Genomic DNA, 15517 nt, shown 5'->3' with positions numbered 1-15517 from the left:
GGTAAAAAGGCCAGCAGTTGTAGTGGAGCAGTAGTTGTCCACTGGACTTGCCCGGAGAAAGGCATCTTGCAGTCTGTGACCAAACTACATTGGATTTCAATCTGGACTTTATTTTCTCGTTGGATTTTCCTCACGTTTATTCCTGTTTTATTTCACTAACATTAGATTGCATAATATATCTAGAAATGAATTCAAACGAATGTCTTTGCGCATTGGAAAAGTTCTTGAGCATCTTACGGACATTTGTAAAAGGCAAGTTATTTCTTTGGTTGGCTGTGGTTCTACTGCCTTCTCTAACGTACGCAGACAGGATGGCGGTGTACCCGTGTGTCGACTTCCAGGCCATTCGATGGGTCAGGGACGCCACCTACTGCGACCAGTACTACATCTGCCACTTTGGCCAGCCCATGTCCATGCCCTCCTGCCCCGTGGGTCAGGTCTGGAGTAACCTGGCCTTGAACTGTGTGCCCGTCCACTCACGCTGGGACGACTGCTCCCACCCCCCAGTCCCCACCCAACAAGTTGACCCCACCATTAAAGTTAAGACACAGCTGGAGGGCGTGGAGCTACCCACGTACCGGGTCAATAACCTTCTGCTGCCTGGCAAGGACGTAGTGGTCAGCACCAGTAGACCGAAGAGCAGCAAACAGCGAGTGGTCAAGCAGGAAGACACGAGGGTCAACACCACGACGACACAGGTTCCAATCCGTGTGATCTCACTCAAGCAGAACAGCATCCCGCTTGTTCAGAGGCTGGAAGTGTCTGAGAGCAAGGAGACTGGCACCAAGAACAATTACCGTGCCGGCTCACCCACCCAGAGGCGCAGGAACGAGGACAAACCAGACCGACGTGAAAAACAACTTAGGTACACCTCAGCGCCCCCACAAACCACAACCCCCACCTCCACCCCTGCCCCGACAGTCAGGTCGACCAGGGCGCCGATAAGGGCGCCGACAAGGTCATCATTTTACCCGGCAGACACCCGACAACACAACAGACGCCAGCAACAAGAAAACAGCAGCATGGTACCCAGTACACTGGAGGCCAAGCTTCGCCACTTGGACATCGATAGAAGTAAGTTCAGCCATGTCTGTTGTCTTATAGTTCAACTGTTGTAGCAATGTCTGTTGTCTTATAGTTCAGCTGTTGTAGCAATGTCTGTTGTCTTATAGTTCAGCTGTTGTAGCAATGTCTGTTGTTGCCATATAAAGTCATGAGCTAGGATTGTCCAAATAATGAGAATTGGCTAATGAGGTTTTACGTCTGAGCTCTACTCAAGCTAGACGATATCCCATTCACTAGATAAAGTCATTTCAATACAGATAACCAGCCAACCAACTCTGACAGCTTTGAGTTGTATTGACTACACAAATAAATATCTTTACACTGACAACCACAGACCAACACTGACAACCACCACCAGCACTAACCAGCACTGACCACCACTGACCAACACTAATTAACTCAACTACTCTACTCCACCAGATCACCCGTGCCTACGGAACCCCGGCGCCCTGTTCCCCCACCCCGAGAACTGCCACTGGTACATCAACTGCAGCCTGGCCAACCTGGAGGACGAGCAGACGACCGTGGGGCAGGAGGAGGGGGAGGACACGACTGACGACACGGGGGAGGGCTTCTACCTCCTCCAGCCTTTCCGTGTCCGGAGCGAGGGCGTCTTCGTCTGGGAGTGTCGCTTCCCCCAGCTCTTCGATGACGTCACCAACAAGTGCCGGGAGTTTGTCAACGTCAACTGCAAGTCAAGATTTGAGCCGGTCGACCAATGTAAGTTGCCGGAAACTGACCGGTCGGTGTAATATGTAGCCTGCATTTGAACGGTCATTTTAAAAAAGGGAGGGGGGGGGGGTCATTGTCTAATCGTAAACTTGCTTTATATAGATGTTTAAAGCACTCTATTTATTTCAATGTACACTTGCTGCAATGATCAACAAAATATATTGAAATGAGATGCTCTGTGCGATTTTATTCCACCCAGGGGCGTAGCGAGGGGGTGGCGGGGGGTGCGGACCGCACCGGGTGACACCATTTAGGGGGGTGACACCAAGGCAAAAAGTAGCAAAATATATAGAGAAAAACTCGAGGGGGGGGTGCAAATCGAAAGTTTGAGGGGGGGTGCAAATCGAAAACTTGAGGGGGGGGGGGGGGTGCAAATCGAAAGTTTGAGGGGGGGGGTGCAAATCGAAAATTTGAAAGTTTGTCCCTGGGAAGGGTCTCTATGCCTCTGGGGGTGGTGACACCATTAAGTGCCGCACCGGGTGACACCCGACCTCGCTACGCCACTGATTCCACCCCCACCCCCACAAATTAACTTCACGTGTTGTGTTCACTAGGTGAGTACTCAGCCCGCCAACAGTGCAGGGGAGGGCGGTGTGTCCCCTGTGAGCGAAGATTCGGCAGGTGCCGGGGTCGCGAGAACGGCGTGTACCCCGTCCACCAGGACAAGTGGACGCCCCTCTTCGTCTCCTGCTATCTGCAGCGTAACATCGCCCTGGACGAGTGCATACCCCCTACCCCCATCTTCTCACCTGAGGCCTTGGACTGTGTCTCTTTGTTCGAGGTGAGTTGCTCAATGCATGCACAACTCAGTCATAACTCATCCACAGCTAATTTACAACTTAGTCATAACTCATCAACATCCAATATACAATTCACTCACAAGCTATTTACAACTATTCCACAACACATCCACCACTCATCCACAACTCATCCACAACTCATCCACAACTCATCCACAACTTATCCACAACTGCCAGGTCCCCAAACAACATGGCGGGTTCCTACCAGACTGCAGCACCAGAGCAGACGGCTACTACCCAGACGAGCAGGGGAGGTGCGCCATCTTCTTCCGGTGTGCGCTGGGCAACTTCCGGGGCTACGACGAGTGTCCCCCGGGCAGCGTCTTTGATCCAGCGATACCTTCATGCCAGCCCTACAGGTAGGTCGATGACGTCATAGCTCACGTGATCGTATCTAACGAGGTCATTGCTGATGTGGTCCTAGCTCACGTGGTCATCGCACTTGTGGTCTTATAGACCTGTGGTTTTTCATAAAGACTAATCCAATGTTGTTTTGTAGCTGTTATTATATTTTTTGCTTGAGGATAAAAAAATTTAAAAAATTCATTAGGAATGCTACTAATGATATACTTATAGTGCAACCAACTTAAACTACTCTGACATCATCTAACTTTGTTGATTTGTCTCCCCTAGTTTTGCCTCCCGCCCGTGTGGTGAGGGTCAAGCCCCACTGTGTGGGGGCAAGCAGGACGGACTCTATGCTGACCCCTACGGCCGGTGCACTCACTACTTTGAGTGTAAGAAAGGCGCCTTCCAGCAGTACAGCACGTGCGACCTGGGCGTGTTTGACCCACTGACCCAGAAATGTGTCATCTCTATGGAACTTACCGTCAGACCCTGTGGACTTCAGGTAGGAATTATTTTTAGTTTGTGCTACCTGCAGCCATACAGCCATACAACTGCAGCCATACAGCCATACAAGTTGCATGATGCAATATATTCATGCAGCAATACATCATAATTTAGCAGACATAGACAATTCTCTGCAGCTACACACCATATTCTTACAGTCATAAACCAAATTCCCGGAGCAATATACTATATTCTTGAAGCCATACAAGATATTCCTGCAGACATAAACCCTATTGTTACAGCCATATACCTGAAGCCATGTAGCATATTTTGGCAGCCATACATGACAGTCTATCAACCCAACAAACAACAATCCCAAAAGTATCCTATGACCCTAGCCCCGCCCCTCTATTTAATCAGATCTAACCCAAGTCTCGTCTTTCTTCCAGCCCAGCCCCTGCGAGACGCTACCCTCGGGGGTGTATCCTGACCAGGCGACAGGGTGCCAGAACTTTATCGAGTGCCAGAGGGGTGTCATGCTGACTAATGGCACCTGTAGTAGGGGAACGGTCTTCAGTGCTTTAACAGGTAAACACACCTGACAAAACTACCTGCACTGACCCCATTTAGTTTGACTCTCAGCTTCAATCTATACTTTGTATCATCTAGTATTTCTTCAAATGTCAACAAAACTCACTTGTTTTTTTTTACCACTAGGTCGATGTGACATCCCGGAGAACGCCCCACCCCCCTGCGGTGTCTCAGCCACTTGTATTGGCCGTCCAGACGGCCGGTACCCAGCGCTGGGCCGAGGCTGCAGCTACTTCTACGAGTGCTACCATGGCGAGTTCATCAGTCTACGGCGCTGTACGGCCAGCGATGGCGGCTTCTTCTTCAACCCGGCCACGGGAGAGTGCGACTACCCTCAGAACATCTGCCCGCCCTGCGGCTACAAGTGGTGGGGATGGTGAGTTGGCTTACATACATACAGCATACATGTAGACATACATACAGCAGCTTTAGGACAGACATACATACAGCATACATACTGCAACTTTAGGACAGACATACTTCATGCAAGTTTAGGACAGACATACATCATGCAAGTTTAGGACAGACATACATACAACTTAAGGTCAGATATACTGCTGACACACCTTTAAGACATACATACATACAGCAACTTTAGGACCGACATACTTCATGCACGTTTAGGACAGACATACATACAACTTCAGGTCAGATATACTACTGACACAACTTTAAGACATACATACATACAGCAACTTTAGAACATACATACATCCGACGTCGACATACAGCAACCTTATGAAAGACATACAGCTCACACCATCTCTTGAGAACGCAGACTTGATAAATTATCTAATCGAGTTCTAACTACACTGTATTTAACAACATCGGTCGGTAGTATTCGAGGCTATTTTCTAGAACCTTTACCCTAAATCTTACCCTAACTTTATCCATTGCCAAGACCCAAATCCTAAACCTAATCTTACCGAGCTAACCATCCCACCAGACATAGCTTGATACGATACCCCACTGGCCTACAGTCGACAGTAACAAACCTCCTAAAGCCTACAACACAATAAAACAACAATAAACAAAAAACACTACCCACCTGTCTACCCACCTGTCTTTACAACACACGATAACACTAGTGACGTGTATATACACTAATCATTGTGCTAGTCAGGATTTCACTGATAAATTAATCAACGTAGTACCGAGAAAAGTGCGTATCACGAGACCTTAATCTATAAACAGCTCACGTTTTGACCAGCTGTTGCACATGGCACCCTGTAGCTGGACGGCTAAAGACGTTTAATCCAGATTAACTGGTGTATTAAGTGACGTCATTGACCATGTTTAACGTTTGTCTGTCTGTTCTCCACAGTGACCGGACGTACCAAATATAGACCACGTGACCCGTCTTTCCACCAACACCACGTGACACGCCATGCCGGACCAGGTCGTGTCATGACGTAGGACCAACACCCGGGAGTCACGTGACTGTTTGTTCACGCTTAGCTGCTCTTTCCGGTCGTGGATTCTCCTCCATCATCACCTCTGACGTCATCGCCGGTGACGTCATTCATCGTCATGGTCAACACCGTTTTACTCATCATTGACGTCACACGGTCACACCGAGAAAAAAAATTATAATCTGTGTTGATCATCTGACCCTAAAGGTCAACGTCCCCACTACCACCAGTTGTAATTTATAATGTAGAGAAAGCTACGTCGACTGTTCACTTGATGACGGAACCCATGACGACTAAATCACATGACAAATGACCCATGACAATGACCCCTGTAAACTAACCCCCAACAAATAACCCCCTTCGGTATTGAATGTCTGAATGGACGTTGTAATCTGACTATACATAATGTACATTGCTGCTGTAAATATATAATATATCAATTTGTGTAATATAAACGTAACTATATCACAGTTTGTAACATAATGTGAAATAGCTAGCTCAATGTAAATACACCCGGTAATGCGCTAAACCGAATTGTTGCTATGGCAACGATGGAAAAGTATTGGCGCATTACTCGTTGCTTTAGGCTACACATGTACATAATTGTAGAACACATCGGCCTAGCCGGGCTGACCACTGGTCATTTCACAAGACATGTACATAGCTTTAGAACACATAGCACCGGGGTCATGACCTTGCTGATGCGGGCTGACCACTGGTCATCTTCAGCCCACGTGGGTTAGAAGATTAGTTGTATAGTAAACTCAGACACCGCTAGATTATGTACATATATGACAACGATTGCATTGTATGAACAATAAATCTTTATTTTTATTCATGGCTTTGTTTATTTTGTCTCCCTTTATGATCAGGGGATGTAACCCCACAATTGAGTTTACTTCTGTTATATTATGTATATAGAAGTGTTAATTTAGCAACACTTTCCACTAAGTTCTCTCACTTTCTCACTAACTATAAATAAACACACACATACTAGCTGCATACCCTAGCTCAGTCTCTGTAAATCCTTTTAAATGTACCAAATATGGAACAGAGCAAAACTAAACACAAACACAAAAGAAAACACAAACGCAAACTCAAAGCAAACACAAACATAACGTAAGCGTAAACACAAAAAACACAAACAAAAACGCAAACAACGCAAACACAAACACAAAAGAAAACACAAACACAGCGCAAAGGCAAACACAAACGCAAACACAAACACAAAAGAAAACGCAAAAAACAATGCAAACACAAAAAACACAAATGAAAACGCAATCACAAACGCAAAAAAAAATGTAAACCTAAATGCAAACAATAACGCATAATATAAACACAACTAAAATGTAAACATAAACGTTTAGTCCATCCCGGGCTGCAACCCCCCCCCCCCCAGCTATAGTTCCTAGCATGTCACCCTTCAGTCCAGGAACCCACTGTTAAGTAGTGATCATGTATCGAGATTTAAACAGAGAAACGAAAATTGAATTAAAAAACTAAAGGAAAATATTTATCATAAGGCGTCAATATATAAACTTTATATGATTTTATGATTTCAAAATCTGTTTTAATGAACATGACAAATTAATAAATAGTTTTAGTCACAATTCTAGTAAGTAGGGCGCTATTTGTTTTTCATTTTTAAAGAAAGATGTTGCAACGGGAAAAACATTGATTACAGTATTGTGTAAGTTAATCCATGGCTAATGTCTGTTTTAGTTTTCCGATTAATGTTGCTTCCCTTGTGATATATATATATATATATATATATATATATATATATATATATATATATATATATATATATATATATATATATATATATATATATATATATATATATATATATATATATATATATATATATATATATATATATATATATATATATATATATAGGGGAGGGAATTGCGCATGAGAGCCAAGGGAGATGACTAAAATGTTCTCCAACACAGCAAGTTGTGACCTAATACATGACGTCAGGGGACAGGGGGAGGTCATTAAACGTTACTTCCTGTCTAAAATGCACTCTGGGTGTGAGTTTAGACGTCAGGCTAGAAACACTAGAATTGTTCCGTGGCTTTGGTGTCCTTACACCCGTGCATCGCTTCGACTTTTCTAACGGTCGAGTTTCAATCGAGGAGATGACGTCATCGCCCGTGAACTGAAACTCGCATTGGTTTTTATGCAGTTCTGTTGTGGACAACTGATCCAAGATGATTGTCTGACTTGTTTCATGTAGATCAGTTGTGTTCATCTTGCACCTATTGACCTTGATAAAGTCGGAATTAGTTCGCGATGGTCCAAACATGTTGTCCTCTAGGCCTTGACCTTGCTCAATTTTCTCCAACAGCACATTGAGGGCAGACAAATGTTGGATTCTATGGGCAGAGTTAAACGACCTGGTCAAACAGAAAACAGAATTGTTGTTAGTACACGAGCATGTGGGCAGATTAGGAGGGCATTAAAAGATACGAGGGCAGCTAGCTAGTGCTTTAATAGGTTGTTTGTACACTGGTCGCCAACCCTCCACTGTACCCAAATTGTGCTAAGTGCTATCAGTTGTAAGCGCTTATGCTGTGCCGTACGTTAAGACGGTTCCAGAAAATTAGCCCCCCCCCCCCCCCAAACACACACAAAACCATATGATAAGGACATCTTAAAATGTCTGCTCTGATGTAATATCTATCATAAAGGTTGGTTCAAGTTTATCCACCCGAAACTGTTCAGTAAAAGACTGACCATCTGACAGAACCTATGACTTTGACCAGCTGACAGAACCTATGACCAGCTGACAGAACCTATGACACTGACCAGCTGACAGAACCTATGACACTAACCAGCTGACAGAACCTATGACCAGCTGACAGAACCTATGACACTGACCAGCTGACAGAACCTATGACACTGACCAGCTGACAGAACCTATGACCAGCTGACAGAACCTATGACCAGCTGACAGAACCTATGACCAGCTGACAGAACCTATGACACTGACCAGCTGACAGAACCTATGACCAGCTGACAGAACCTATGACACTGACCAGCTGACAGAACCTATGACACTGACCAGCTGACAGAACCTATGACCAGCTGACAGAACCTATGACACTGACCAGCTGACAGAACCTATGACACTGTCCAGCTGACAGAACCTATGACACTGACCAGTTGACAGAACCTATGACACTGACCAGCTGACAGAACCTATGACCAGCTGACAGAACCTATGACCAGCTGACAGAACCTATGACCATCTGACAGAACCTATGACACTGACCAGCTGACAGAACCTATGACACTGACCAGCTGACAGAACCTATGACACTGACCAGCTGACAGAACCTATGACACTGACCAGCTGACAGAACCTATGACCAGCTGACAGAACCTATGACCGGCTGACAGAACCTATGACCTGCTGACAGAACCTATGACACTGAACAGCTGACAGAACCTATGACACTGACCAGCTGACAGAACCTATGACACTGACCAGCTGACAGAACCTATGACCAGCTGACAGAACCTATGACACTGACCAGCTGACAGAACCTATGACACTGACCAGCTGACAGAACCTATGACACTGACCAGCTGACAGAACCTATGACCAGCTGACAGAACCTATGACACTGACCAGCTGACAGAACCTATGACCAGTTGACAGAACCTATGACACTGACCAGCTGACAGAACCTATGACACTGACCAGCTGACAGATACTATGACACTGACCAGCTGACAGAACCTATGACACTGACCAGCTGACAGAACCTATGACACTGACCAGCTGACAGAACCTATGACACTGACCAGCTGACAGAACCTATGACACTGACCAGCTGACAGAACCTATGACCAGCTGACAGAACCTATGACACTGACCAGCTGACAGAACCTATGACCAGTTGACAGAACCTATGACACTGACCAGCTGACAGAACCTATGACACTGACCAGCTGACAGAACCTATGACACTGACCAGCTGACAGAACCTATGACACTGACCAGCTGACACAACCTATGACCAGCTGACAGAACCTATGACACTGACCAGCTGACACAACCTATGACCAGCTGACAGAACCTATGACACTGACCAGCTGACACAACCTATGACCAACTGACAGAACCTATGACACTGACCAGCTGACAGAACCTATGACACTGACCAGCTGACACAACCTATGACCAGCTGACAGAACCTATGACACTGACCAGCTGACACAACCTATGGCCAGCTGACAGAACCTATGACACTGACCAGCTGACACAACCTATGACCAGCTGACAGAACCTATGACACTGACCAGCTGACACAACCTATGACCAGCTGACAGAACCTATGACACTGACCTGATATTGTGGTCTGTAAGATCCGCACCAACGTCTTCACCAGCAGGCGACAATCTGAGCCCCACGGTCAGGTCAATGACCTTGAGTAGAATTCCAGAGGTCACAGCCGTCCATGCCGTGATGGACACAACAGACAGGCACTGTACACCTAGCAGGTAGAAGCCTCCACCCTGTGTCATCAGGGGAGTGGCATCAGGGGAGTGGCATCAGGTGAGTGGCATCAGGTGAATGGCATCAGGGGAGTGGCATCAGGGGAGTGGCATCAGGGGAGTGGCATCAGGGGAGTGGCATCAGGGGAGTGGCATCAGGGGAGTGGCATCAGGGGAGTGGCATCAGGGGAGTGATAAGATATTAGTTATTACTAAGTGGTCCACATGCATGCACATATATATATATATATATATATATATATATATATATATATATATATATATATATATATATATATATATATATATATATATATATATACATGCATGGAGATTAATTCAGTCAACACATCACATTATTAACCAATACGTACGTCCTACCACATATCATACCTTGACCAGGCCGTAGTTCCCAAAATACTTGTAGGTCACAGTGTCCTCGTGAGCAAATATCCCGGCTGCTATCAGACCCCAGACACCGCCCACAAAATGGACGGCTATGGCGCTGACTGGGTCATCGACGTGCAGCCTGACCAGGAGGGCGTCACCCAGGAGCACCAGGCAGCTCCCCGCCCCACCAATGACCAGCGCCTCCCAGATCCCCGTCACGGCACAGGTGGCTGCAACAGTCAGGGAAGTCAAGTTGACTGAATCAAACGGGAAGTCAAGTTGACTGGATCAAAGGGGAAGTCAAGTTGACTGAATCAAGGGGTGAGTCAAGTTGACTGAATCAAAGGGGAAGTCAAGTTGACTGAATCAAACGGGAAGTCAAGTTGACTGGATCAAAGGGGAAGTCAAGTTGACTGAATCAAAGGGGAAGTCAAGTTGACTGAATCAAATGTGAAGTCAAGTTGACTGAACAAAGAATAATACCAAATAACAAAATCCAATGTGATACCAACCCTACAGACTACAGACTTAGACAACACACACCACGTCAAGTCTACACGAACAGATTCCAGTCTCGTAACTAGGATCGTAATTTGAGTGTCAAGTCTAGAAGACCCACCCGTCAAATTTTACTGTTAAGTCTAGAAGACCTACCTATCAAGATTTGACTGTCAAGCTTCGAAGACCTACCTGTTACGATTTGAGAGTCAAGTCTAGAGGACCTTCCTGTCCAGATTATGTCAAGTCTAGAAGACCTTCCTGTCAAAAAAGTCTAGAAGACCTTCCTGTCAAGATTATGTCAAGTCTAGAAGACCTTCCTGTCAAGATTATGTCAAGTCTAGAAGACCTTCCTGTCAAAAAAGTCTAGAAGACCTACCAGTGATTGAGACTAGACCAGCCAACACACCGTTGATGATCCAGGGGATACAAAACTTTCTTTTGTTCACAACGTAGCTGTGGACATTGTTGATTTTTTTACATCACAAGTAGATCTTTAGCTGACCAGTAGATCTTTATCTGACCAGTAGATCTTTAGCTGACCAGTGGATCATTATCTGACCAGTAGATCTTTAGCTGACCAGTAGATCTTTAGCTGACCAGTGGATCATTACCTGACCAGTAGATCTTTAGCTGACCAGTAGATCTTTACCTGACCAATAGATCTTTACCTGACCAGTAGATATTTATCTGACCAGTAGATCTTTACCTGACCAGTAGATCTTTATCTGACTAGTAGATCTTTACCCAAAAATTAGATATTTACCCAAATAGATCTTTACTCGAACAGTAGTTCTTTACCCGAACAAGAGGTCTATATTCGAAAAGTAGCAATTGAACAAAATCATCTCACGTACCCGGAAACTGAATCATTAGCACCTACCTACAGATGAACCACTGGCACCTACCTACATATGAAAGCCAGGATGGCGCCTGAATATGCTGACATTAGCGTAGTGGCACCAGCTCTGTAGAAGTTGGGTTATGTTATTCATCAGGTCAACAGCAAAAATACAACATCAACTTTACATTAGGTCTACAGCATCAACTCTACAACATTAGGTTTATAGCATAACGTCTACACACAAGGTTGCTAACATCAGGTCTACAACATCAGATCTACAACATAATGTGAAATTTTATCAAGTTTACCATGTCACTTCGCCATGCCTAACATGAGGTCTAGAACACTATCTCTAACATCAGGTCAAAAACAGACATGCCAATGACAGTGGATTATTTCTAATGTAAATTTCTTTTTACCTAACAAATGGATTAATTTAAAATGGCTAGTGTTTGATTGTTTAATTTCTTCAATTAGCTCTAATGTAGCCACTTTCGACTTTTAAAAAATGTGATAATTTAAATTTTGTGTTAACGTGAGTTCTGAAGTTGAGGGAGTTGTCTAGTGCAAGATTCTTCTATCTCATACATCAGTACACGCGAACCTGCAGATGTTATTTGAACTTAGCGGGTTATGTGGTTTGGCCGGCTGGTTGAACCATATGTGGTGTGGCCGGCTAGTTGGCCCTAGCAGGTTATGTGGTTTGGCCGACTGGTTGAACCTTACGTGGTTTGGCCGGCTAGTTGGCCCTAGCAGATGTATGTATAACCGGACAGTGTCCAACAAGCCTAACAAGTAGCGGTCAATGACCTTTGTCCTAGTTTACCTGGTAGCCAGCTTCCACTTGCCACCTGATATACCGTAGGTGCTGCCACAGTTAAATGCCAGCCAGCCCCACCTGTCGGGGGACAGACATGTAGATAATAATGGCAATGTTCGTGGCGATAAAAGTAATAACAATAATACAAGTGAAAACAAATACGAGTAGTTGAGTCTTTTTGGTCTAATGTTGGCTAAACAAACCCAAACAGTCATCATGTGCTACCCACGAGCGAGGTATAAAGACAACGTTGCTATGACCACCATATCAAAAACAACGTTGCTATGGCAACCATAGCATGACACCGTTGCCATGCCAACCTACCAAAGAATGAAGAGCCCCAGTAAGGCGCTGCTGGCTGAGCCCATCTCGTGGTCATCTTGTGACGTAAACCTCTTGGCCCTCGGCTTGATCATCAGGGCGGCAACGAGTGACGTCATGCCCCCCACGATGTGCACTGGGCCGTCCCCAGCCATGTCAATCACGCCCATCTGGTGCAGCCACCCGTGTTGTGACCACACCCAGTGGGCGGGAAAACAAAAGATGAACGTGTTGAAGAATGAGAAGATGACGTAAGCAAGGTATTTGCTGCGCTCAGCTATGGCACCTGGAACACAAGACAACGGTTGGGAGAAATAGCAGACATGTTGCACACGTCATGGAAGCAATATGATTATGCTAAAACAACCCAATACCAGTGGCGTACCTAGAGGAGGGTGGGTGGGGCGGCCGCCCCGGGTCCAAGGGGCGCCAAAAGAGGTAGAAAAATTAATTTAAAAGCTTTTTAAGCTGAAGTATCGAATTATACTCAGAGGAGGGGAGCTTTTGCATTGATAGGAATAACTATATATAAAAAAAATGATAGTCCGCCCCGGGTGCCGGAATATGTCGCTACGCCTCTGCCCAATACTAAATCTTGCAGTAGCAGCACAGGATTAATAACAAAGGAAAATGAGAAATATTTAAACTATCCTACGGCATTATATTTTCCGCATGACGTGGTCGCTATTGTTGAAACACTATCCCAAGAGCAAAACTAGTTGCCCAGAAACTACTGTTGATGATGGAGTAATAACTCACCAAAAATTATTGCGGATGTAGTAAAAACTCACCAGAAACTATCGTAGTTGCTGTAGTCGCAAACGAACTTTGAAAGATGAAGCGGGAGAAGTCCTCCCCCATCGAGTCGACGCCGGGGTCGATGAAAAATTTCCCGACGCCGCAGAAGCCGTTGGTGCCAGTACCGTTGCCGAAGCTGAAGCCGTAGCCCAACATCCAATAGGACAGGCCGCCAAAGACGACGTCAGCCACGTTCTTCGCCATGATGTTCACCTCGTTCTTGGAGCTGACACACCCACTTTCTAGCAGCCCGAACCCTGGGGGTCAAGTTGGGGGGGGGGGAAGGGAAGGTGGACGTTAAGATCTTACAAATAACCAAAATACACAAATAATTATATTTCCAACTCAGCTATGATTCTGCGTTGTTCTTAAATCAATAGTTTTCTACGTCCTATTGTCCAATGCTATTAAAGTTGTAAACATGGATCAGGGTTCTACTCCTGCCTCCCCCTCCCACTCAAAGCCAGAGTAACTATCAATCTATTATTGGCAAATTGGATTAAATCAACACTCATTGCAGTGAATACAATTATTTAGGTGATTAAATAAGTACACGATAAAACTGCGGTTATCTAGCTTTGGATTGGTTATAGGAAAATTGGTAGCAAGAAATATGGCTGTCAGAAGGAGTATGGCTGTAAGTATTGCTTGAGGGAGTATGGCTGTAAGTATTGCTTCAAGTAGTATGGCTGTAAGTATTGCTTGAGGCAGTATGGCTGTAAGTATTGCTTGAGGGAGTATGGCTGTGAGTATTGCTTGAGTTAGTATGGCTGTGAGTATTGTTTGAGGTAGTATGGCTGTGAGTATTGCTTGAGGTAGTATGGCTGTAAGTATTGCTTGAGGGAGTATGGCTGTGAGTATTGTTTGAGGTAGTATGGCTGTGAGTATTGCTTGAGGTAGTATGGCTGTAAGTATTGCTTGAGGGAGTATGGCTGTGAGTATTGCTTGAGTTAGTAGGGCTGTGAGTATTGTTTGAGGGTGTATGGCTGTGAGTATTGCTTGAGGTAGTATTGCTGTGAGTATTGCTTGAGGTAGTATGGCTGTAAGTATTGCTTGAGTTACTATGGCTGTGAGTATTGTTTGAGGGTGTATGGCTGTGAGTATTGCTTGAGGTAGTATTGCTGTGAGTATTGCTTGAGTTACTATGGCTGTGAGTATTGCTTGATGGCGTATGGCTGTGAGTATTGCTTGAGATAGTATGGCTGTGAATATTGCTTCATGTAGTATGGCTGTGAGTATTGCTTGAGATACTATGGCTGTGAATATTGCTTCATGTAGTATGGCTGTGAGTATTGCTTGAGTTACTATGGCTGTGAGTATTGCTTGATGGCGTATGGCTGTGAGTATTGCTTGAGATAGTATGGCTGTGAATATTGCTTCATGTAGTATGGCTGTGAGTATTGCTTGAGTTACTATGGCTGTGAGTATTGCTTGATGGCGTATGGCTGTGAGTATTGCTTGAGATAGTATGGCTGTGAATATTGCTTCACGTAGTATGGCTGTGAGTATTGCTTGAGTTACTATGGCTGTGAGTATTGCTTGATGGCGTATGGCTGTGAGTATTGCTTGAGATAGTATGGCTGTGAATATTGCTTCATGTAGTATGGCTGTGAGTATTGCTTGAGGTAGTATTGCTGTGAGTATTGCTTGAGTTACTATGGCTGTGAGTATTGCTTGAGATAGTATGGCTGTGAGTATTGCTTGAGGGAGTATGGCTGTGAGTATTGCTTGAGTTACTATGGCTGTGAGTATAGCTGCAAGTGTTGCTGTCACTGACCTGATTGCATGGTGAAGATGATGAAGGAGCTGGACAACAACCACGTGGCGTCGTCTCTGACGGTCAGGTCGTCTGCAGCTCTGTGGGTGTCGAATGCTAACCCCGCCCCAGAGTCATTTGACCCCAGGCCTCCACAGACGCTGGTAGAGTTGTCGCCCATATTTG

At 45.2% G+C, this 15517-nt stretch overlaps 2 protein-coding genes across 2 annotated transcripts; one reads left to right on the top strand and one right to left on the bottom strand.

The window, feature by feature from the left end:
• The first annotated feature begins 47 nt into the window (after positions 1-47).
• On the top strand, positions 48-6224 carry LOC131953405 (uncharacterized). The gene is made up of 8 exons (XM_059316572.1): positions 48-1074; positions 1486-1785; positions 2352-2578; positions 2775-2956; positions 3231-3447; positions 3839-3977; positions 4107-4356; positions 5305-6224. The coding sequence occupies exons 1-8, from the start codon at positions 186-188 to the stop codon at positions 5324-5326; spliced, it is 2226 nt and encodes a 741-aa protein (XP_059172555.1). The 5' UTR covers positions 48-185; the 3' UTR covers positions 5327-6224.
• A 1135-nt stretch (positions 6225-7359) lies between these two features.
• LOC131953451 (putative ammonium transporter 2) lies at positions 7360-15517 on the bottom strand. The gene is made up of 9 exons (XM_059316637.1): positions 15353-15517; positions 13569-13832; positions 12781-13063; positions 12463-12534; positions 11701-11760; positions 11172-11248; positions 10298-10524; positions 9756-9925; positions 7360-7797 (listed from the first exon to the last, which is right to left on the bottom strand). Exons 1-9 carry the CDS (start codon positions 15510-15512, stop codon positions 7362-7364), a joined length of 1749 nt encoding a protein of 582 aa, XP_059172620.1. The 5' UTR covers positions 15513-15517; the 3' UTR covers positions 7360-7361.

Source organism: Physella acuta, unplaced genomic scaffold (assembly GCF_028476545.2).
Source record: "Physella acuta isolate Inbredline_101_S28 unplaced genomic scaffold, ASM2847654v3 ptg000076l, whole genome shotgun sequence".
Taxonomy (NCBI): Eukaryota; Metazoa; Mollusca; class Gastropoda; family Physidae; genus Physella; species Physella acuta.
Note: the sequence above shows the minus strand (reverse complement) of the source record. Positions and strands in the feature narration are given on the sequence as shown.